Raw genomic sequence first — 24,228 nt, 5'->3', positions numbered from 1 at the left:
TTCTTTAATGTTGCCGACAGTCTCAGCGTTGTCCACTGCGTCTTGAACAGTGCGAGTTTTCACTGTAACTCCCTCCACATAGCACTGACACAATGGCTTTCTTTGACTGATTTATTGAAGGCTTCCTTTCCCTTCAATTCACCGTGAAAACTGTTAATAAAATAAAGCACGTTACAAATGTAAAAATAACATGCACAGCATGTGGCTCAAACATTTTACCGAAGTAAAACACAAACACAAATGACAAATACCTCGTTGGCCTGCATGATTCTTTTAGGAGGAAATGGTGATCTTCTGGCTCTTGTGGCCCAAACGCTGAAAGTCCTTGTGACACTTTTTAGTCCTTGTTACCATCAGTCGCTCTCTTTCTTCCTTCTCATTGCATCAAACAGATGTTCCTCATACCCGGAAGTAGCTTCCTTATATCCCTTCACAGACCAATCGAGACACTTCAAAACAAACACATGCCCACAAACCCAACAAAAAGGCATGCAATGACATTTTTAACCATAGTAACTTAAATAAAGCCTTCTTATGAACTTTTATACATTTTTATTTAAATCCCCTTTTATGAACTTAACTTATTCTGTTTTTAGAGAAATAAAACAAATTACAATAATTACTAGTAGCAACAGTTACAGAGTGTAAGAAAGACAATTAATAAAATTGACTATAGAGACCCAACAAATAATTCATAAAGTTACACATTTTAAAATTGTATTAAAAAAACAACTGTTCAAATGATGTATAAAGTAAATAATAATATGCTTCCTGAAGTGGTCCAGAAGATGTTTCAGATGTGAACCAGTACATATGTATATCATATAAAGGTGATAATCTATGGGATTATTAACAATTACAAATAAAAAATATGTCACACTTCAATAATTCAAACACCTTTAAAAACACTATTATGCATAAGTCTAATACTGTATGATGAATATATATATATATATATATATATATATATATATATATATATATACACTTACATTTTTTAATGTATGTCAAATATGCCCTGTACTGTTTACTTTCAACTTTTCAGTCAAATTGTTCTGTCCAATGTTTAAAAAAAGAACACAAAGTTGCAGATTAATGCATGTACTTGACTGAAAAAAGCATTAATACAAATATATCTAATCTGTACATGTAGAAGCATATTAAACAGATTGTTAGACAAACAACAATGTCACACATGTTATATGTGCTGATGTTGTTAGAAAGTCAAAATGAAAGTCTGGACAGTTTATTTCAAATCCTGCAGTTTCATTTGCTGCTGCTGTTCTCACCAGCACACTTGTGTTTCTTACACTGGTACTTAGAAGACAATCTTTCACCACACACACTGCAACTCAACACTTTCTCTCATGGGTGTCTTCTCATGTGTGCTACAAGTGCTGACCGTTGACCAAAACTTCTGTCGCAGATTGAACAGGAATGTGATTTTTCAACAGTGTGTGTTCTAGTGTGTCCTTTCACATCTGCACTTCTTGTAAAACTTTTACCACAGGTTGAACAGGAAAAAGGTTTTTCACCAGTGTGTGTTCTCATATGTCTTTTCATATGTTGATTTTGTGCAAAACCTTTACCACAGATTGAACAGATAAAATGTTTTTCACCAGTGTGTGTTCTCATGTGTACTTTCAAATTGCGACTTTCTACAAAACCTTTACCACAGATTGAACAGACATAAGGTTTTTCTCCAGTGTGTGTTCTCATGTGTACTTTCAAATGTTTACTGAGAACAAAACCTTTACCACATTCTGAGCAAGAAAAAGGTTTTTCTCCAGTGTGTGTTCTCATGTGTTCTTTCACATTTTGACGTTGTGTAAAACCTTTACTACAGAGTGAACAAGAAAAAGGTTTTTCTCCAGTGTGTGATCTTATGTGTAATTTCAGAGAACTATGGTATTTAAAGGTTTTGTGACAGTGAGAAGATGTGAAGTGAGTGTTGTCAGTGTGACATGTCTTATCATCTTTAGAGTCTTCATCATCAGTGTCAGGAGAGTGTGACGTTGTGTCCTCACTATCTGATAGTGGAGCTAAGAGCTTGTCTGCTTGTGATCCTCCACAGTGGTCTCCATCAGCTTCTGTTGTCATGTGTTGTGTTGAGCTGCTGCTTGGAGGCTCCCCCCCTCCCCTCTCCTCACTTTCACCTTTCACCTCATCATCTTCACTCTTCACAGGGACACCAGTCACTGGGAACTCCTCCAACCATTTAGGCTGACTGATGCCCTCTTCCTCCTCTTCCTCTCTAATGTGCGGCGGCTCTTGGACATCCTCTTCCTCTTTAAAGCAGGGGGTCAATAGGTCCTCCTCTTCCTTTTTAATGTGAGAGGTCAGTGGGCCCTCTTCTGCATTTTTGATGTGTAAGATCAGTGGGTCCTCCGCTTGCCCTTTAATGTGAAGGGTCAGTTTAACATTATGGGTCTGTGGCGTCTCGTCTTCCTCTTTAATGTGGGGGGGATGTGCCTCCTCTCTTCCCTCTTTAATGTGTTGGTAATGTGGTACCTCTTCTTCCTCGTGTATGTGGGGTGACTGTGGTTCCTCCTCCTGCTCATGGGGTAGAGGTTCTTCTTCAACGTCTGTGGGACAGGAGAAAAACAAACATTCTTTAGAAAATTCCAGCTTTGCTCAAATCAAATCAAATCGACTTTACTTATAAAGCATATTTAATATTTACCACAAAGTGCTGTACAATAGGCAGGTTAAAAGATAACACAAGGGAAACTAGCAAACACAACACAACACAACACAAACAAAGCACAATAACAAATAAATACATAAATAAAACATAGAAACAGGTTCACAGCAGGTGCATAATGGGATGCCATAGCAGGATGGAGATCACAGAATGTTAAAGGCCATGGAATAAAAGTGTGTTTTTAAGAGTGATTTAAATACAGGAAGAAAGGAGGCTTGTCTAACACTCAAAGGTAAGTTGTTCCAGAGCTTGCGAGTAGCAGCGGCGAAAGCTCTGTCACCTCTAAGCTTCAGCCTTGTGTCAGGGACCGTCAACAGCAGCTGACGTTACTGCCCCCCCGATCTTAGGGATTGGGGGCGGGGGGGGGGGGGAGTGGCAGCAAGGCTGAAGGAGGTCGGAGATATATGTTGGAGCGAAGTTGTTTAGTGAAGTGAATTATATTTATATAGCGCTTTTTCTCTAGTGACTCAAAGCGCTTTACATAGTGAAACCCAATATCTAAGTTACATTCAAACCAGTGTGGGTGGCACTGGAAGCAGGTGGGTAAAGTGTCTTGCCCAAGGACACAACGGCAGTGACTAGGATGGCACAAGCGGGAATCGAACCTGCAACTCTCAAGTTGCTGGCACGGCCACTCTACCAACCGAGCTAAACCGCCCCTAGACATTTGAAAACAAATAGTAGATATAGTAGTATAGTTGATTCGGTAGAGCCCAGGGAGCCAGTGAAGGGACGCTAGTATGGGGGTGATGTGCTCACGACTGTGGGTCTGTGTTAGCAGGCGAGCAGCAGAGTTCTGCACGAGCTGCAGGCAGGCGAGGGAGGCCTGGCTAATGCCTACGTTCAGGGCGTTGCAGTAGTCAAGACGAGTCGAGATAAATGCCTACATAAAGTAGTCCTAAGTGCCGAGGGGAAGGAGAGCGACTTGGACTAAACAACAAAAGTTCTGTTTTGTTTTCATTTAGGTTCAGGAAGTTAACTGAAAGCCAGACTTTAATGCCGTGCAGGCAGTCAATGAGACGTTGGACCGTGTTATTTTGTGCCATGGGAAAGTAGATCTGGCAGTCATCTGTATAAAAATTAAATGCAATACTGTGCTTCCTTCCTTTTTTTTTTTTTGTCCTGTCCAGCTTCTCAGGCAAATCATATAGTTGATGTAGGTGTCCATATCGGCTGTTCAGATTTACTTTACAAAAGAGAAGTGTAGCATATTTCTCTTGTTGCCTTATTTGAATTTGACTTCAATAAATGTATTTATATTATCATTTGGTGCAGCCAAATTATCTAAGATGGCGGCGCGTGTAGACGCAGCGACCTCTCGCTCTCCCGACCGTGCGGTATTTTGTTCGTTAGAGTTTTTGTCAAAATGATTTTCCCGTCAGCCTACATTGGAATACAAGTACAGTCCGCAGGCTTTGTCAAATATCCGAAAAATCAAGACCTGCCATGTTTTAGAACGCGACACAAAGATGCTAAGAGAGCTTGGACTACTCCGCGGGAGTGCTACCACACCACCTGCTAACCCTCCCCGAAGAAGGAGGCATCGGAAGCGGTGTGCAAGGACGAGGAAGAGAGGCAAGCGTGGAGGCATCCGAGCGAGGCTAGTGGCTAGTCCAACTCGCCCATCTATACCATCTATCCTTTTGGCAAACGTACGATCACTGGACAATAAAATGGATCACATACGACTGCTGAGGACAACAAATCGGAAAGTGAGTAACTGATGTGTGTTTGTTTTCACTGAAACATGGCTTAATGGCAACATTACCGACTCAGCTGTACAACTGGAGCCGCTAGCATGCTACCGAGCGGACAGGGCGCTCGTAAACGGAGGGATCTGTGTTTACATCCGTGATGTGTGGTGCCGGGACGCCACGGTGGTATACAAACACTGCTCACCACTGGCGGAGTTTATAATCGTGAAGTGCCGTCCTTTCTATCTGCCCAGGGAGATGACAGCAAATCCTACTAGTTGCTGTTTACATCCCTCCCACTAGCAACAACAGTGATAGAAACGCTGCACTTCATGAACTGTACCAAGCCATCAGTGAACAACAAACAGCACATCCAGATGGTTTCACCATTCTTGCCGGAGATTTTAATCATGCTCATCTCAAGACTGTTTTGCCGAAATGTCATCAGCATGTTCACTTCCCAACCAGGGGGGATAACACTTTGGACATGGTTTACACTTCACACAAAGGAGATTACAAAGCCACTCCCCTCCTCCACATCGGCCTCTCTGACCACATATCAATTACGCTAACGCTAGCATACAGACAAAGAGTGAAAGCCACCAAACCGGTTCCGAAGCAGATAAGAGTGTGGCCAGAGGGGGCCTCCTCTGCTCTTCAAGATTGCTTCGACACAACAGACTGGGAAATTATTAAACAAGCAGCCACCCACAATAACAACACAGACATTGAGGAGTACGCAGACATTTTGACCTCCTACATTACCAAGTGCATGGATGATGTGACCCACACAAAAAACATTATCATTCGGGCCAACCAGATGCCATGGTTGCCAGGGGAGGTCCACAGGCTGCTGAGAGCCAGAGACAAGGCCTTCAGAGATGGAGATGGATCTGGCTTGAGAACAGCGCGAGCCAACCTGTCCTGAGGCATCAGAAAAGCAAAACAGGACCACACAAAGAAGATAACCTCCCACTTCAAGGACAGCAGAGATGCACAGAGCCTATGGCAGGGCATTCAGGCCATCACGGACTACAAGCCCCTCTCACAGAGCTGCGACAGCGACACCTCTCTGCTCAACAACCTGAACCGCTTCTTTGCACGTTTCGATGCACAAAACAACACTCGCTCACAGAAAACCACACCCCCTCTACACGAACAGTCCCTGTGCCTGTCTGCTGCCAGCGTAAAGAGAACACTCTCTACCATCAAGATCCGGAAGGCAGCAGGGCCAGACAACATCTCCGGTAGTGTGCTGAAGGATTGTGCAGAGGAGCTGAAGGACGTCTTTACAGACATCTTTAACACCTCTCTGAAGCAAGCCATTGTCCCCACATGCTTCAAATCCGCCACTATCATACCTGTGCCAAAGACATCATCCCCGTGAAGTTTTAACGACTACCGTCCTGTGGCACTGACATCCATCATCATATAAAGCTTCGAACGGTTGGTCATGTCACATATCAAATCCATCTTCCCCCCCACCTTGGACCCCTTCCAATTTGCATACCGAGCCAGACGATCAATAGAGGATGCAATATGGTCTGCCCTCCACCCAGCCCTCACCCACCTGGATCAGAAACACTCATGTGAGAATGCTGTTCATAGATTTCAGTTTAGCATTCAACACCATAATACCACAACAACTCACCTACAAACTTGGCAAACTGGGCCTCAGCATCTCACTCTGCAATTGGCTGCTCGACTTCCTTAGTCAGAGGCCACAAGCAGTACGTGTTGGTAACAACACCTCAAGCTCCATCACCCTGAGCACAGGGGCCCCACAAGGCTGTGTGCTCAGTCCTCTGCTCTTCACTCTACTGACACATGACTGCACACCAACCTACAGCTCCAACCACCTCGTTAAGTTTGCGGACGAAACAACTCTGGTGGGTCTCGTCACCAAGGGCGACGAGACTCACTACAGGGAAGAAGTGGACCTCCTGACCACGTGGTGCAGGGACAACAATCTCTTGCTGAATGTCAGCAAGACAAATAGATTGTTGTCAATTTCCAGAGAGGCCACACTCAACACCTGCCACTGACCATCGGTGGTGCTGCAGTGGAGAGAGTAAGGAGCACCAAATTCCTGGGGGTGCACATCAGTGAGGACCTGTCATGGACTACCAACACCGCATCACTGGTGAAGAAGGCCCAACAGCGCCTCTACTTCCTGCGAAAACTAAAGCGGGCAAGTGCTCCACCACCCATCCTGACCACTTTTTACAAAGGCACCATTGAAAGCATCCTTTCTAGTTGCATCACTGTGTGGGGCGGGAGCTACACTCAACACAACAGAAGAGACCTGCAGCGCATCGTGAAAACAGCTGGGAAAATCATTGATGCACCACTCCCATCTCATCAGGACTTATACACCACCCGCCTCACCCGCAAAGCACTCACAATTGTGAGTGACGCAAGCCACCCTGCACACAACCTGTTCAGCCTCCTCCCCTCTGGACGAAGCTACAAGAGCCTCCGCTCTCGCACCACCAGACTCACCAACAGCTTTCACCACCAGGCTGTTAGGCTGCTGAACCCCCCCCCCCTTCAATTCTCAGCCCGATCCAACAGGCTGTCAGGACTTTGAAATCCCCCTCCCCGGAACAACCTGAACTCTAAACCCCATGACCCACGGAAAAAATGACTATGCGAAATTGCACACATCTGCCGCTATATCATAAGTATTTGCATTACTGATGAAACACTCATTGTTTACAGCCATATCCTATTTAAAAACAACAGGAACTAAATATATTGTAATTTCAGTAGGTAGACATATTTACGTTGCACTTTACTGTTGTATTTTCTTTTTTTATGTACGCATGGGAGAGTGCAAAACTAAATTTTGATTCCTTTGTATGTCTTTACATGTAAAGAAATTGACAAATAAAGCTGACTTGACTTGAGGGGATAGAAAGAGAAAAAAAGGAAGACAGAGGGGGAAATTGTGGGGATAAGAGGGGGATTAGAAAGAGAGATAAAAACAACAGCAGCAACACAACAATAACAACAAAAACAACAACAATAAAACAACACCAGCACATACGGTATGTACAAATATGATCGTAAAAGTGATAGCAAAAAAACAGTTAGTGAAATAAATAATAATATAGAAAGGACAATGAGCATTTTTACACTAAAACTGGAGCAATACAAATACCAATAGAAAAAGCAGTATTGATCATGAACAATACTAATAGTTTACCTCTATTATCAACAATACAGTTGTTCAAATGCAACAATACGTATACAAAATAACTAAAAAGATTAACAAAATAATAAAAAATTTAAAAAAAATAAAATAAAGGAATACCGAAAGATGGAGGGGAAGAGAGAGAGGCAACCTATATTAATCTTGTAGATTGTTATAGTAACAATTAGGGTTGGGTATCGAGTATCGATTGGAACCGGGACAACTTTCCGGTTCTCCTGGAATCGTTCTAAAGTTTAAATTTCGATTCCTAGTTTCGATACCCAGTCCGCCGACCGGAAAAAAATAATAAGTCCGCCGACCCGGAAGAAGAGGCCGCTGAACACCAACGAAGAAGAGCCCACCGCCGGAAGTGTTAGCATAGCCGAGCCTATGATAGCGGGCGTCGACGGTCGAAAGTGTGGCTTTATTTTACTAAAAAAAAATTAAATATCAGCGAAATGTAACACGTGCGACAGGACTGTTTGGTGCTTAGGAGGGTGCACGTCGAACATGATGAGGCACCTCCGAGTTCATAGAGTACAAATAAATGCGTGTCCCGTCTTGGACAGGAGACACTATCCGTCCAGAACGCTCACACATTCTGCCTGAGAAGGCGGATATGCTCATTTTCCTAAACAACAACTGTCTCTGATTTTATACTGTACCTGCTGCTAATCTGGACTGGGTTTTGCAGGTTGATTCTTATTGTTTATTTGCTTTTCTGCACCAGGTTAAACCATCAGTGGGAGCACGGTAACATGTTAAATACCTGCAGCATCATACACTTGTGTGTGTAAATGTGTTTTCATGAGGTTTCCTGCAGCATCATACACTTATGTGTAAATGTGTTTTCATGAGGTTTCCTGCAGCATCATACACTTGTGTGTGTAAATGTGTTTTCATGAGGTTTCCTGCAGGATCATACACTTGTGTGTGTAAATGTGTTTTCATGAGGTTTCCTGCAGGATCATACACTTGTGTGTGTAAATGTGTTTTCATGAGGTTTCCTGCAGCATCATACACTTGTGTGTGTAAATGTGTTTTCATGAGGTTTCCTGCAGCATCATACACTTATGTGTAAATGTGTTTTCATGAGGTTTCCTGCAGCATCATACACTTGTGTGTAAATGTGTTTTCATGAGGTTTCCTGCAGGATCATACACTTGTGTGTGTAAATGTGTTTTCATGAGGTTTCCTGCAGGATCATACACTTGTGTGTGTAAATGTGTTTTCATGAGGTTTCCTGCAGGATCATACACTTGTGTGTGTAAATGTGTTTTCATGAGGTTTCCTGCAGCATCATACACTTGTGTGTAAATGTGTTTTCATGAGGTTTCCTGCAGCATCATACACTTGTGTGTGTAAATGTGTTTTCATGAGGTTTCCTGCAGGATCATACACTTATGTGTAAATGTGTTTTCATGAGGTTTCCTGCAGCATCATACACTTGTGTGTAAATGTGTTTTCATGAGGTTTCCTGCAGGATCATACACTTGTGTGTGTAAATGTGTTTTCATGAGGTTTCCTGCAGGATCATACACTTGTGTGTGTAAATGTGTTTTCATGAGGTTTCCTGCAGGATCATACACTTGTGTGTGTAAATGTGTTTTCATGAGGTTTCCTGCAGCATCATACACTTATGTGTAAATGTGTTTTCATGAGGTTTCCTGCAGCATCATACACTTGTGTGTAAATGTGTTTTCATGAGGTTTCCTGCAGGATCATACACTTGTGTGTAAATGTGTTTTCATGAGGTTTCCTGCAGGATCATACACTTGTGTGTGTAAATGTGTTTTCATGAGGTTTCCTGCAGGATCATACACTTGTGTGTGTAAATGTGTTTTCATGAGGTTTCCTGCAGGATCATACACTTATGTGTAAATGTGTTTTCATGAGGTTTCCTGCAGCATCATACACTTGTGTGTAAATGTGTTTTCATGAGGTTTCCTGCAGGATCATACACTTGTGTGTGTAAATGTGTTTTCATGAGGTTTCCTGCAGGATCATACACTTGTGTGTGTAAATGTGTTTTCATGAGGTTTCCTGCAGGATCATACACTTGTGTGTGTAAATGTGTTTTCATGAGGTTTCCTGCAGCATCATACACTTGTGTGTAAATGTGTTTTCATGAGGTTTCCTGCAGGATCATACACTTGTGTGTGTAAATGTGTTTTCATGAGGTTTCCTGCAGCATCATACACTTGTGTGTAAATGTGTTTTCATGAGGTTTCCTGCAGGATCATACACTTGTGTGTGTAAATGTGTTTTCATGAGGTTTCCTGCAGCATCATACACTTATGTGTAAATGTGTTTTCATGAGGTTTCCTGCAGCATCATACACTTGTGTGTAAATGTGTTTTCATGAGGTTTCCTGCAGGATCATACACTTGTGTGTGTAAATGTGTTTTCATGAGGTTTCCTGCAGGATCATACACTTGTGTGTGTAAATGTGTTTTCATGAGGTTTCCTGCAGGATCATACACTTGTGTGTGTAAATGTGTTTTCATGAGGTTTCCTGCAGCATCATACACTTGTGTGTAAATGTGTTTTCATGAGGTTTCCTGCAGGATCATACACTTGTGTGTGTAAATGTGTTTTCATGAGGTTTCCTGCAGCATCATACACTTATGTGTAAATGTGTTTTCATGAGGTTTCCTGCAGCATCATACACTTGTGTGTAAATGTGTTTTCATGAGGTTTCCTGCAGGATCATACACTTGTGTGTGTAAATGTGTTTTCATGAGGTTTCCTGCAGGATCATACACTTGTGTGTGTAAATGTGTTTTCATGAGGTTTCCTGCAGGATCATACACTTGTGTGTGTAAATGTGTTTTCATGAGGTTTCCTGCAGCATCATACACTTGTGTGTAAATGTGTTTTCATGAGGTTTCCTGCAGGATCATACACTTGTGTGTGTAAATGTGTTTTCATGAGGTTTCCTGCAGCATCATACACTTGTGTGTAAATGTGTTTTCATGAGGTTTCCTGCAGGATCATACACTTGTGTGTGTAAATGTGTTTTCATGAGGTTTCCTGCAGCATCATACACTTATGTGTAAATGTGTTTTCATGAGGTTTCCTGCAGCATCATACACTTGTGTGTAAATGTGTTTTCATGAGGTTTCCTGCAGGATCATACACTTGTGTGTGTAAATGTGTTTTCATGAGGTTTCCTGCAGGATCATACACTTGTGTGTGTAAATGTGTTTTCATGAGGTTTCCTGCAGGATCATACACTTGTGTGTGTAAATGTGTTTTCATGAGGTTTCCTGCAGCATCATACACTTGTGTGTAAATGTGTTTTCATGAGGTTTCCTGCAGGATCATACACTTGTGTGTGTAAATGTGTTTTCATGAGGTTTCCTGCAGCATCATACACTTATGTGTAAATGTGTTTTCATGAGGTTTCCTGCAGCATCATACACTTGTGTGTAAATGTGTTTTCATGAGGTTTCCTGCAGGATCATACACTTGTGTGTGTAAATGTGTTTTCATGAGGTTTCCTGCAGGATCATACACTTGTGTGTGTAAATGTGTTTTCATGAGGTTTCCTGCAGGATCATACACTTGTGTGTGTAAATGTGTTTTCATGAGGTTTCCTGCAGCATCATACACTTGTGTGTGTAAATGTGTTTTCATGAGGTTTCCTGCAGGATCATACACTTGTGTGTGTAAATGTGTTTTCATGAGGTTTCCTGCAGGATCATACACTTGTGTGTGTAAATGTGTTTTCATGAGGTTTTCTGTAGCATCATACACTTTTGTGTAAATGTGTTTTCATGAGGTTTTCAAAAATAAAGCTCTCTTGATGAAAGTGTACCCCTGTGAAAATGTATTCATAATTTATAATATTTATATTCTAGTTCATAGATTTGATATTTATATTTTAGTTGAAAACCGCTCTGTGAGGAATTTATAGTAAAGTTCATAAAAAGTTAATAGAATTAAAATTGATGGAGAATGTCAGACTATTTCATTCAGAAAGACTGTAGGTTAGCTAGCTCATTTAAAATATCCTAAACTTTGTTTTGACCGTGCATTTTTTTTTTTTTTTTTTTTTTAAAGGAGAACATTATCACAATTTCGAAAGGGTTAAAAACAATAAAAATCAGTTCCCAGTGGCTTGTTGTATTTTTTGAAGTTTTTTTCAAAATTTTACCGGTCCCGGAATATCCCTAAAAAAAGCTTTAAAGTGCTTGATTTTCGCTGTTTGCAATGCGACTATCCATTTCCCTGTAACGTCATACAGTGCTGCCAATGTAAACAAACAATGGCGAATAGCACAGCAAGATATAGCGACATTAGCTCGGATTCAGACTCGGATTTCAGCGGCTTAAGCGATACAACACATTACGCATGTATTGAAACGGATGGTTGGAGTATGAAAGTATTGAAGAAGAAACTGACACTTATGAGCGAATAGCTGTTGACACTATTCATAGCCATAGCATGGCCGAATAGCTGCGTTAGCATCGCCGGTAAAATCTGCGGACCAAACGATCAGGACTTTTGCATCTCGTGACAATGGAGCAACTTAAATCCTTCGATTGGTATGTGTTTTTTTCGCATTAAATGTGGGTGGAAGGAAACGTAATATAGCTGCAAATGCATCTGCAGGTTATCCATACATCTCTGTGCCATGTCTGCTTCAGCACCGCCGGTAAATAGCATGTTAGCATCGATTAGCGTAGCATGTTAGCATCGATTGGCTGGCAGTCAACATCAACAAAACTCACCTTTGTGAATTTGTTGACTTTATCGTTGCAAATGCATCTGCAGGTTATCCATACATCTCTGTGCCATGTCTGCTTTAGCACCGCCGGTAAATAGCATGTTAGCGTCGATTAGCGTAGCATGTTAGCATCGATTAGCTGGCAGTCACGCCGCAACCAAATATGTCTGATTAGCACATAAGTCAACATCAACAAAACCCACCTTTGTGATTTCGTTGACTTTATCGTTGCAAATGCATCTGCAGGTTATCCATACATCTCTGTGCCATGTCTGCTTTAGCACCGCCGGTAAATAGCATGTTAGCGTCGATTAGCATAGCATGTTAGCATCGATTAGCTGGCAGTCACGCCGCAACCAAATATGTCTGATTAGCACATAAGTCAACATCAACAAAACCCACCTTTGTGATTTTGTTGACTTTATCGTTGCAAATGCATCTGCAGGTTATCCATACATCTCTGTGCCATGTCTGTCATCACCGGTAAAATGTGGAGACACACTGGCACATTCAATGGGGGTCTGGCGGCAGACATTTTTGCATCTTCGGGCCAGTGGTGCAACTTGAATCCCTCCCTGTTAGTGTTGTTACACCCTCCGACAACACACCGACGAGGCATGATGTCTCCAAAGTTCCAAAAAATAGTCGAAAAAACGGAAAATAACAGAGCTGAGACCCGGTGTTTGCAATGTGTTGAAAATGAAAATGGTGGCTGTATTACCACGGAGACCTCACGTTCTGACGTCATCGCAAAAAGAGCGATAAACAGAAAGGCGTTTGATTCGCATAAATTCACCCATTTGGAGTTCGGAAATCGGTTAAAAAAATATATGGTCTTTTTCCTGCACCATCAAGGTATATATTGACGCTTACATAGGTCTGGTGATAATGTTCCCCTTTAAAGAAAGAATCGGAATCGAGAATCGTCAGGAATCGGAATCGAAACAAAGAATCGGAATCGTTCGAATTCAAACGATACCCAACCCTAATAACAATAGGTTAAGCTTTGTCAGTATGCCATATGTTACCCAGTTTCTCCTAGGGCAACAACGTTGATATATGTTTGATGAAACGTGATTATGTGCATGAGTGTATGTATGTATATGTACTTGTATATGAACAGAATGTGTATATGAATGTTTGTGCAGTGAATGTATATGTGTATGTTTGTACTGTGAATGTATGTGTACAGTATGTGAATGTTTGTACTGTGAATGTATGTGTACAGTATGTGTATGTTTGTACCGTGAATGTGCGTGTAGATGGACGAACTTGGAATATGTAGGTATGTACTGTATTTGTGTATGTATGTGCGAGCGTAGGTACCTATGTACAGTATGTACGTTTGTATGTATGAATAACGGTGTGTGTGTGTGTGAGTATATGTGTGTGTGTATGTACGATGTATTTGACTCCCAGTGTGCGTGTGAGCCAGAGTACGGCCCCAGCCGCCCAGAGAGCCCAACCCAAACAGCAGGTGTGGCGCCCGGAGAACCAGGGACCACCGGCCCAAAGCAGCCAGGCCGGCCAGCGACGGGAACCCCAGAGCCCAGCCCACTGCGCCGCCCGGAAGAGCCAGCAGCAGGCCGCAGACAGACGCGCCCAGCAGAGGACAGGGCACGAGAGAAGCAGCAGACGGCCAGACCCCAAGCCAGCTAGAGACAACCACCCACACGGGCAGAAAGACGGGACGCCCCGCCCGGGGGAACCCAGAGACTCCCCGCAGCCGGACGGAAAGACCGCTCCAGCCCTACCAGCACCCGGGCCCCCACGCCCCAACCCTAAACCCCGGGGAGCATGGCGCAGTCCACACCAGGCCACCCCACCCAAGTCGGCCGGCCGCCACAGGACCACCCAGCGCATGGCCGCGGGAACCACCCACCTCACCCGCAGGGACCCAAACGAGGGAGATGGAACAACCAGCAACCGCCCTGTCAAAGTTACCCCCCTGAGGGAGGAGGAAAAAACAAAACAAAACAAACAAAAAAAAAACAACAAAAAAAACATAATTAATACATCAAAAAATAAATAAATAAATAAATGAATAAGAATAAAATAAAAATGTTTTCAAAAAATTAAAATTTAAAAAAATTAAATTAGTACATATACGTATACACATGTACATACACACACACATACATATACATAAATGCAATACATATATGTGTATATAAAGATACATACACATATACATATACACATACATACACACACACATACATATATACATACATATACACACATATATACATACATATATATATAGTTACATAAATATATACATACACATACATACACATATACATACATAAATATATATATATATATACATACATACATACATACACACATATATATACATACATGCACACATACACATATATACATACACATACATTTATACATACATATAACCGCATGCCTCCGCATACATATATACACAAAAATAATAAAATAAAATAAAACATTTAAATAAGATCACAGACATGCTGACACACAACATCACTACCCCAGCAGCTGGCCAACTCACAGCAACTCAGAATACCCTGCAGCACCAAACTACCACAATGGATGAGCGGACTAGACCCAGCCGGCCCCAACCAAGACGCGCACCCGGAAGGGATGGACGGAGGGACCCAGGAGCTCTAGACATGCAGCCCGGATGCAGTAGCCTGAGGCGTCAACCCCGATTGACCAGCAGGCCCAGAGCGTGACCCTAGAAATATACATACACACACATATATATATATATATATATATATATATATATATATACACATATATATATATATATATATATATATATATACACACACATACATCTATATACATTTGCATATATACATACACATACGCGCATATACCCATATACATACATACACACACATACATACATACATCTATATACATTTGCATATATACATACACATACGCGCATATACCCATATACATACATACACACACATACATACATACATACATACATACATACATACATACATACATATATATATATACACACACACATACACATTTATACATACATACACACATAAATATATACATACATATATATACACGCATACACATACATATATATGTATACATATCCACACATGCACATACACACATACATATTTATGAACACACACATACCTGTAACCATACATGCACACCCATATATGTACATACTACATTTACATCCATCCATACACACACACACACACACACACACACACACACACACACACACACACGCACACAAATATTTATATGACAACAAATCCCGGAGGGACAGCAATGAGAACTAGCCGAGCCCACTGAGAACTAGCCGAACCCCCAAGCCCCACAGGTCTGGCCGCGTACCCACGCCACCCAGGGACAACCCCCGACAAGCCCGCCCAAAACAACGAAGCGAAACCGGGCGCGCAAGGGCGGCATGGCAGGGCGCAAGGGCACCCCAGGCCCACACCCGACAAGCCAACCAACACGACAATAAACAAGTATGAAGCCGGCAAGTCCGACAATGACCACGAGTGCCCGCTACCACCAGTCACAACATAAGCCACCCCCCTGCACCGGACCCAGCAGCCACAGGTGCCCACACCACAAACAAACGGCATCAGAAACAGCAGCTGCAATAGCCCCAGACAGCCAGCACCACCCCATCAAATCAAAGTGATCGAGAAAAAACAACTGTGACCGGCAACCACACGCCAACAGGATCAGGGAGACTAGCCCACGCCAGCCCGCCAGTCAGCCCAAACGCCAACATGCAAACAAGAGACATCAACAACTCCCCCACCAATAGACCACACCACCCCAACCCAAACCCGCACAAACACACCACCGCCCAAACAACCAAGACACATTATCCAGGCCAGACAAAGGGGCCGCACTGCCACCGCATCAAGTCACCTGCACAGACTCCATAGAGCAAGGACGGGCCACACGGGCACGGACCCCACTGAACAGGAAGCGAGACCCGTGCGACGCCTCACACAAATAAATAATATATTGTACTATTGTTTTTTCTTTCAAATAAAATAAAATAAAAAATAATTTAAAAAAAATAATAATAATAATAAAATCCTCACACCTTCCTGAAAACAGAACCGAGGGGGCGAAGGTAAAGCGCAAATGAAAGAGGGCCGAGGATTGAGCCCTGGAGGACCCCATGTGGTAGAGGAGCTGTGAAAGACAAAAAGTTGTCTATTTTTACACAAAAACTCCTGTCAGTCAGGTACGACCGGAACCAGTTGAGGGTGGCGTCCTTAATGCCCACGCAGTTCTCAAGACGAGTGATTAAGGTGGCGTGGTCGACGGTGTCGAACGCAACAGACAGATCTAAAAGCACCAGGACAACATATTTACCAGAATCAGTTGACAGGAGGATATCGTTAGACACTTTACGAAGCGCTGACTCTGTGCTGTGGAGGGCTTTGAAACCGGACTGGAACAGCTCAGTGATACCATTATCTTCTAAGAAGGAAAACAACTGACTGTAGACAACCTTCTCTAATATTTTGGAAATGTATGGAAGATTAGAGATAGGTCTGTGATTGGAGAGGAGAAAGGTGTGCATGTTTAAACTCTGCTGGTACTATTCCAGAAAAGAGGCTACTATTGATAATGTTAAGGACACTTGATCCAATAGTAGCAAGTACCTCCTTAAACAGGTAAGGTGGGAGGGCATCCGTAGGAAAACCAGAGGGCTTCATATGACTAACCGTGTCTTTTAGAAAGGAAAAGGACACTGGCTCAAACTGATGGAAAATAGAAGAGAAGTGCAGAAGAATAGAAAGGTCATAGGAAGGCTGAGATAAACTGGCTCTAGTTGACACAATTTTGTCAGTGAAAAAGTGGAGACAACTTTCACAGAATTCAGAAGAAACATTAAAACCAACAGATTTGAGAGCATCAATGGCAATGTTAATGGTATTAAACAGGCCTCTGGGGTTATTACAGTTAGAATATATAATCTGAGATAGATATATATTCACCTCTGCTTTTACAGTCATCTGAAAGGAAAGCAGGCTTTCTTTTTTCCATTTTCTCTCTGCTATCCTACACCTTCGCCTGGCAGCACGAGTGACGTCATTCAACCAGGGCTGAGGCGTGGCTTTAGAGCGGCAGTACTTAAAAGGACCGATCGTGTCCAGTGTTTGTAAACAAATAGAGTTGAACCCAGAAACCAACTCTACAGTATTCAGACGTACAGAGGCTGCAGAATTATCATCACAAAGAGTCGAAAAAATGGAGGAGAACAGAGCAGGAGACGAAGATTTAAACATGCGAGGGCGTTGAGGTGGAGCGCATAATTTAACCGGACACTGAGTGGGAATATCAAACAGGATCGGCATATGATCAGAGAACACAGCGTCGCAAACCATACGAGAGCACTAAATGGAGTTTATGCCTGCGTTCATGTGTGGAACCACACACAGACTGTACAAAGTTAAATGAGTCAATTACATTCAGGAAGCTCCTGGAAAGCGGCTCGTCTGGGCTCAGGTGTGAATATTAAAATCACCAGCAATAAGGACAAGATTATATTTAGGCAGGATTTCAGACAGAAATTCAGAAAAGTCAGTTATAAAGTCTTTGGGGTACTTGGGTGGTCGATAGACGACGGCACACAGGACGACATCAGAAAGACCCAGTTCAAACATGCATAGTTCCAAGTTTGAAAAGGAGGATTGCAGGCGTATCAGACGGCATTTAAATTCATTTTTAAAAACCACTGCTAATCCTCCTCCTTTTTGACCGGACGACCGCGGAGAATAGAAGTAGGAACACTCCGGAGACAGAAGTTCATTAAGAGGGGCGGACTCACCGGCTCTCAGCCATGTTTTCGTCACACAGAGGAAGTCAAGTCCGCGGGAAGTGAAGAAATCCTTCAGGATAAACGTTTTGTTTGTGAAAGATCTTGCGTTCACAAGACTGAACCTGGCGGGGGCCGGCACGTCCAAGGCCGCAACTAATCCAGGTGGGGCCCGACACACAGGGCGGGGACAGCAGGAGCAACGGCGGCAAGCCTCATCCTCCAAACCAACAATAGGAACAAGCCAGGAACCGATGGGATCCAGTGAGCGTGGGCGCAGGAGGAGACCGGATACCAAACCAATCCTCCTTCGGGAAGCCACGTTTACCACGGCGCCGGAGACTCTTCCGCTGGGTGAGAGGAGCCAGCAGACGTGAAAAGAACGCAGGAATCCGGCTAAGTGAAAAAGCTGACTGGGACGTCGGAAAAACAACGTCGAAGTTGATAATATCAGTGGGACACGGGCAAAGATCCAACAGTGTTTGGCGGTCATACACAAGCCGTGAGCTGACAGAGACGAAAATAGACGCAAACAACACAAAAACAAACAGAGCTGACAGCGAGAGAGGGCAGGCCGAAGCACATACTGGCGCCATCTTGGAAATACCTAAAAAACTCATTATTATATCAACTATCAAAGAGAGAAACTCTTCATTTAACATAATGTCCTTTTTTCCTGCTTCAAAACAGTACAAACCCCGTTTCCATATGAGTTGGGAAATTGTGTTGGATGTAAATATAAACGGAATAAAATGATTTGCAAATCCTTTTCAACCCATATTCAATTGAATGCACTACAAAGACAACATATTTGATGTTCAAACTCATAAACTTTATTTTTTTTGCAAATAATAATTAACTTAAAATTTCGTGGCTGCAACACATGCCAAAGTAGTTGGGAAAGGGCATGTTCACCACTGTGTTACATCACCTTTTCTTTTAACAACACTCAATAAACGTTTGGGAACTGAGGAAACTAATTGTTGAAGCTTTGAAAGTGGAATTCTTTCCCATTCTTGTTTTATGTAGAGCTTCAGTCCTTCAACAGTCCGGGGTCTCCGCTGTTGTATTTTATGCTTCATAATGTGTCACACATTTTCAATGGGAGACAGGTATGGACTGCAGGCGGGCCAGGAAAGTACCCGCACTCTTTTACAACGAAGCCACGCTGTTGTAACACTTGTCTTGCTGAAATAAGCAGGGGGCGTCCCTGATAACGTTGCTTGGATGGCAACATATGGTGCTCCAAAACCTGTATGGACCATTCAGCATTAATGGTGCCTTCACAGATGTGTAAGTTACCCATGCCTTGGGCACTAATACACCCCCATACCATCACAGATGCTGCCTTTTGAACTTTGCGCCTACAACAATCCGGATGGTTATTTTCCTCTTTGTTCTGGAGGACACCACGTCGTCTGTTTCCAGACCACAGAACACCTTTCCACTTTGCATCAGTCCATCTTAGGTGAGCTCGGGCCCAGCCAAGCCGGCGGCGTTTCAGGATATTGTTGATAAATGGGTTTGGCTTTGCATAGTAGAGTTTTAACTTGCACTTACACATGTAGCACCCAACTATAGTTACTGACAGTGGTTTTATGAAGTGTTCCTGAGCCCATGTGGTGATATCATTTACACACTGATGTCGGTTTTTGATGCGGTACTGCCTGAGGGCTCAAAGGTCCGTAATATCATTGCTTACGTGCAGTGATTTCTCCAGATTCTCTGAACTTTTGATGATTTTACGGACCGTAGATGGTAAAATCCCTAAATTACTTTCAATAGCTTTGTTGAGAAATGTTGTTCTAAAACTGTTCGACAATTTGCTTACAAAGTGGTGACCCTCATCCTTGTTTGTGAATTACTTAGCATTTCATGGAATCTGCTTTTATACCCAATCATGGCACCCACCTGTTCCCAATTAGCCTGCACACCTGTGGGATGTTCCATATAAGTGTTTGATGAGCATTCCTCAACTTTATCAGTAGGTATTGCCACCTTTCCCAACTTCTTTGTCACGTGTTGCTGGCATTAAATTCTAAAGTTAATGATTATTTGCGGGAAAAAAAAGTTTATCAGTTTGAACATCAAATATGTTGTCTTTGTAGCATATTCAACTGAATATGGGTTGAAAATGATTTGTAAATCATTGTATTCTGTTTATATTTACATCTAACAAGATTTCCCAAATCATATGGAAACATGGTTTGTAGTTGACTGGGAGGTGTTTATTATAATTTGGGGAGAGTCCGCTGCCTGATGCTTACCAGCTAAACACCTACCTGCTCATGACGACGGTGGAGCACTGACTCCTTGCGCTCTGAATACACACTGCTGATTGGCTGTTACTGCTCTGAATATGAACTGCTGATTGGCTGTTACCGCTCTTTCTGTAACCAATCAGATGGTTTTGTGGGTGGGACAATGCTGGGTGCTGTGTAGAGTACTGACAGGGACAGGCATAACGAAGCGGAGCAGCTTGTTAAGGCTTTAGGTTAATATGTTCGTGTGGAAACTCATTCGGTACACCTCCGAACCAAACCGAAACCCCCGTACCGAAACGGTTAAATACAAATACACGTATACACAAATACATCCCTAATCTTCACCACTAAACCTTTGAAATATGCTGACATATGTGCTGTTAAAGGTAAATAAACAGTAGCCATATTGAATGTTTGCCTTCATTTGACCACGTGAGGTAAGGAGGACGGCCTCTAGGTCACATGGTTACACCCCAGCAATTACATTGTTGATGATTGATGGGCATTCATTTTTAAATGTTGGTGTTGAAAAGCAAGTTTATTTTCATCTTTAGTCCTAAATGTGGCCCCCGGATGAACATGTGTCACAAACATTTTATTAGATGATATGTGGATGTTGTGCTTACTTGGACTGTGATGAAGCTGTGAGGACTCAGGTGGTTTGTCTTCATGCTCTTCAGTCTTCACAGAGACAACAGTCAGTGGAAACTTGCTGACATCAGCCTCCTCCTGCCCTACAGGACACTCTCCCTCCTCTTCCTCTTTAAAATAAAAGGGCTGTGAATCCCCCTTGTCCCCTTTAAAATGTGAGGGCTGTGGATATTCTAAAGTGAAACTGTCCCCCTGCAGATGAGGGAGACATTCTTCTTGGTGTTCAATCGGCTGATGGATGTCTACAGGACACAAACAAAACACATTTTAGCTCCTACATGCTAAGTATTAAATCGTACATGAAATAATGGGCTCTAGCTATTGAAAATGTTATTAATCAAGTGTTCTACGGGAAATGTTTCCGATTAATTGAGTAACTGGATAAAACATAGTGTTGCTTGGTAAAAGACGAACTTAAGCGACTATAAGACACTTCACTTAATAATGAACAGTCAATTGGTTTGAGATGGTATGAGATCAAGATGTCATCTTTAGAGCAGGCTGTTTTTTCAATAATCAATGCAACATTAATGGCTGCATCAACGAACACCGACATGAAGGAAATAGCAGGTCAGTATAGCTTTGACACACATATATAACTTGTCAAACCTGCCAGCTATCAGGCTAGGTTTACAGCATCAGTAACCATGGTAACTGACTCTGAATTTGTCTTACCTCTCTTATTTTTGGAGGTAAAACTCTCGAGCTTTCCATACTCAGGACTTTGCACTTAACCCGCTCTCTGGAATATTCCCCCGGTGACTGTGTGAGTTTTGTGTAAACATGTTGATACACATTGTTACAAACATCAACCTCTCATAAATATTGTGTGTCTGACACTGTCTCCTTCTTATCAACAATGTAAAACAATCAGTGCATCATCCTCACATGACAATTCATCTTCCTACAGACAACTTATTGAAGAACAGTGTTATTAATAAATATAAAGTTAGTAAAGATGTGAGAGTAAGAAGTAAACAAACCTGTTCTGTGTAACACAACTTGATGTTTTTCATGTTGTCGCTCCTTCTCCTCTTTTGTTGGACAAAGTTCCTCCTCGTACTTTGCTATGGTTCCTTCACACATTTTCACACAATCACAACACTTTACACTCACACTTGATCTTAACTAAGCGATGTGTTTTGATCACTTCCGCCTCTCTTTGTTAGCAGCTAACAAGCTAAGCTAACTAGCAGGCTAAGCTAGCTCGAGACGCATCAAAGTGCGCTCAGACTAATATAACCGGATGCAAACAGTTATTAACGATGTTTACTCTATTTACTAGAGTGTAATAAAGGACATATATGTGTACATGGAGGCACAGATTAAGAACACTGAACTGTGACGACTGCAATAACGTCTTCACCGTCAGACGCCATCTTGCTTTATCCTCGCCGTGTTTGGTTCGCGCTCGGTGTTGTCAGATCTCGCGAGAGAAACAAGTAACCAGCTCTTTTCCAAATCTCGCGAGAGGAATAAGTACAACCAGCTTTCCACCCCCGGTAAAACTATTTTATTATATACTATTTACTTCTTGTGAAAATAAAAGTAAACTCGTCCATTTCAAATTTTCCCCCCAAAAAACAGAACACATAATACTTATTTACGTGAAAATATTCAAATATTTAAAAATGTTTTGAAACAAAAGTAGCATAAGGAAAGAAAAACAAGAAACAAAATTAATATTACACTCATGATATTATTTTTGTTTTTGATGGTAATCGTTTTTATAATGTATTTTAGAATGTGGGAGGTTTTCATGTTCTTTTAAAATTTCCTTTGTCGTTATTTATATTATATCCATCAATCTATATATCTATATATCTACCTCTCTCTCTCTCTCTCTCTCTCTCTCTCTCTCTCGCTCTCTCTCTCTCTCTCTCTCTCTCTCTCTATATATATATATATATATATATACACATACATATATATATATATATATATATATATATATAGTTTTTTTTTACTAAATAGTTGGCAGCAGAGGCTCCATGTATTACCTGAAGAAACATTTTGACTTCTGACCTTTCCACATTATTTCTCTCATCTTTACTGCTGGAGATCAGCTCACTGAGGATGTAAGCTCCATTTTGCTATTTTAATTATCTTTAATTATTCATAAACAGACTAAAAACAAACCATCATTATCATTACTTCCTCATTTGTTTCACTCTCTACTAATTAAAACTATTCCAGCATGAAAACATTCAGGATGTTACACATCCCCAAAAGTAACATTTTACTATTTTATTAATATCATACATTATTACATTTAATATTCACATGTTAATGAAAATGTGTATTTCCACTCAGGGATTATTAAAGTATTTCTGATTCTGATAATTAAATCACTCTCAAAAAGCATTTAAAGCTGAATATATTTTTTACCATAGCTCAGCTTCACAATGCTGGAATATTGACTGCTGATATTAATATTCTTCTACTGTTTACAATATTACACTTAACTCTCTTTTTTTGCTCAAATGAACAGGATGAAAGTGTCTTTAATTGTCACTACTGAGTGTAACTATATATAATTATGTATATAATAATCTTCCATTCTTCACCTTCATTACCGCTTGATTTAACTCTCATCTTATTTTATCCAGAGAGAACTTGACCATAAAATAGATGGCTGCACGTCAATAAACTGTCACTAAACTTCAATAAAACTAAATATATCATATTTGGAGATTGTAAAAATGTAAAACACAAACAATGATGGATAATATTGAAATTAAAGGAATAAAGGTCATCACATTTTTATGAGTTAATATAGATGATGAAGTAAGCTGGACACTACATGTAAGTCATATAAAGAAAACATAAAAAAATGGAGTGCAATACAAAATAGAATAAAATAAATACTTATGAATATTAACTATAATTATTGTACCCAACTTTAGTTGAAGCATACATTGTTCATTGCATAAAAGTCTGGGGACATACATATAAAACAATCACAAAACAATCATCATATTACGCAAGAGAGTAAAAAAGATAATTAATAGAATGGATTATAGAGACCCAACAAATAATTCATAAAGTCACACATTTTAAAAGTAAATGATCTTGTATAAAAACAATTGTTCAAATGATGTATAAAGTAAATAATAATATGCTTCCAGAAGTGGTCCAGAAGATGTTTTTGTAAACCAGTAAA

The 24,228-nt window shown here is 41.5% G+C and overlaps 1 protein-coding gene across 3 annotated transcripts; it reads right to left on the bottom strand.

The window, feature by feature from the left end:
* On the bottom strand, positions 1–22,472 carry LOC133546468 (zinc finger protein 25-like). Of its 3 annotated transcripts, XM_061892234.1 has the most exons (4): positions 22,049–22,472; positions 21,041–21,307; positions 2,512–2,585; positions 1–2,396 (listed from the first exon to the last, which is right to left on the bottom strand). In XM_061892234.1, the coding sequence occupies exons 1-4, from the start codon at positions 22,149–22,151 to the stop codon at positions 2,376–2,378; spliced, it is 465 nt and encodes a 154-aa protein (XP_061748218.1). In that variant the 5' UTR covers positions 22,152–22,472; the 3' UTR covers positions 1–2,375. The 3 variants fall into 3 exon arrangements, 2 of the variants coding, with proteins under 2 accessions (XP_061748218.1, XP_061748217.1); XR_009805217.1 differs by lacking the exon at positions 22,049–22,472 and adding an exon at positions 21,741–21,864 and having other exon boundaries at positions 1–2,585; XM_061892233.1 differs by having other exon boundaries at positions 1–2,585.
* Between the last annotated feature and the right edge of the window lie 1,756 nt (positions 22,473–24,228).

The sequence above is a fragment of the Nerophis ophidion genome, unplaced genomic scaffold, assembly GCF_033978795.1.
Source record: "Nerophis ophidion isolate RoL-2023_Sa unplaced genomic scaffold, RoL_Noph_v1.0 HiC_scaffold_30, whole genome shotgun sequence".
In the NCBI taxonomy this organism is placed as follows: domain Eukaryota; kingdom Metazoa; phylum Chordata; class Actinopteri; order Syngnathiformes; family Syngnathidae; genus Nerophis; species Nerophis ophidion.
This window is presented reverse-complemented; position numbering and strand designations above follow the sequence as displayed.

Bases quoted from the DNA above. Each gene is read 5' to 3' on its own strand.
- LOC133546468 (XM_061892233.1), bottom strand. From the start codon at position 22,151: ATGTGTGAAGGAACCATAGCAAAGTACGAGGAGGAACTTTGTCCAACA. The intron at 21,308-22,048 runs GTTTGTTTACTT...TGTGTCCTGTAG, and splicing joins AGTTGTGTTACACAGAACAG to ACATCCATCAGCCGATTGAA. The intron at 2,586-21,040 runs GTAAGCACAACA...CCTGTCCCACAG, and splicing joins ACAGCTTCATCACAGTCCAA to ACGTTGAAGAAGAACCTCTA.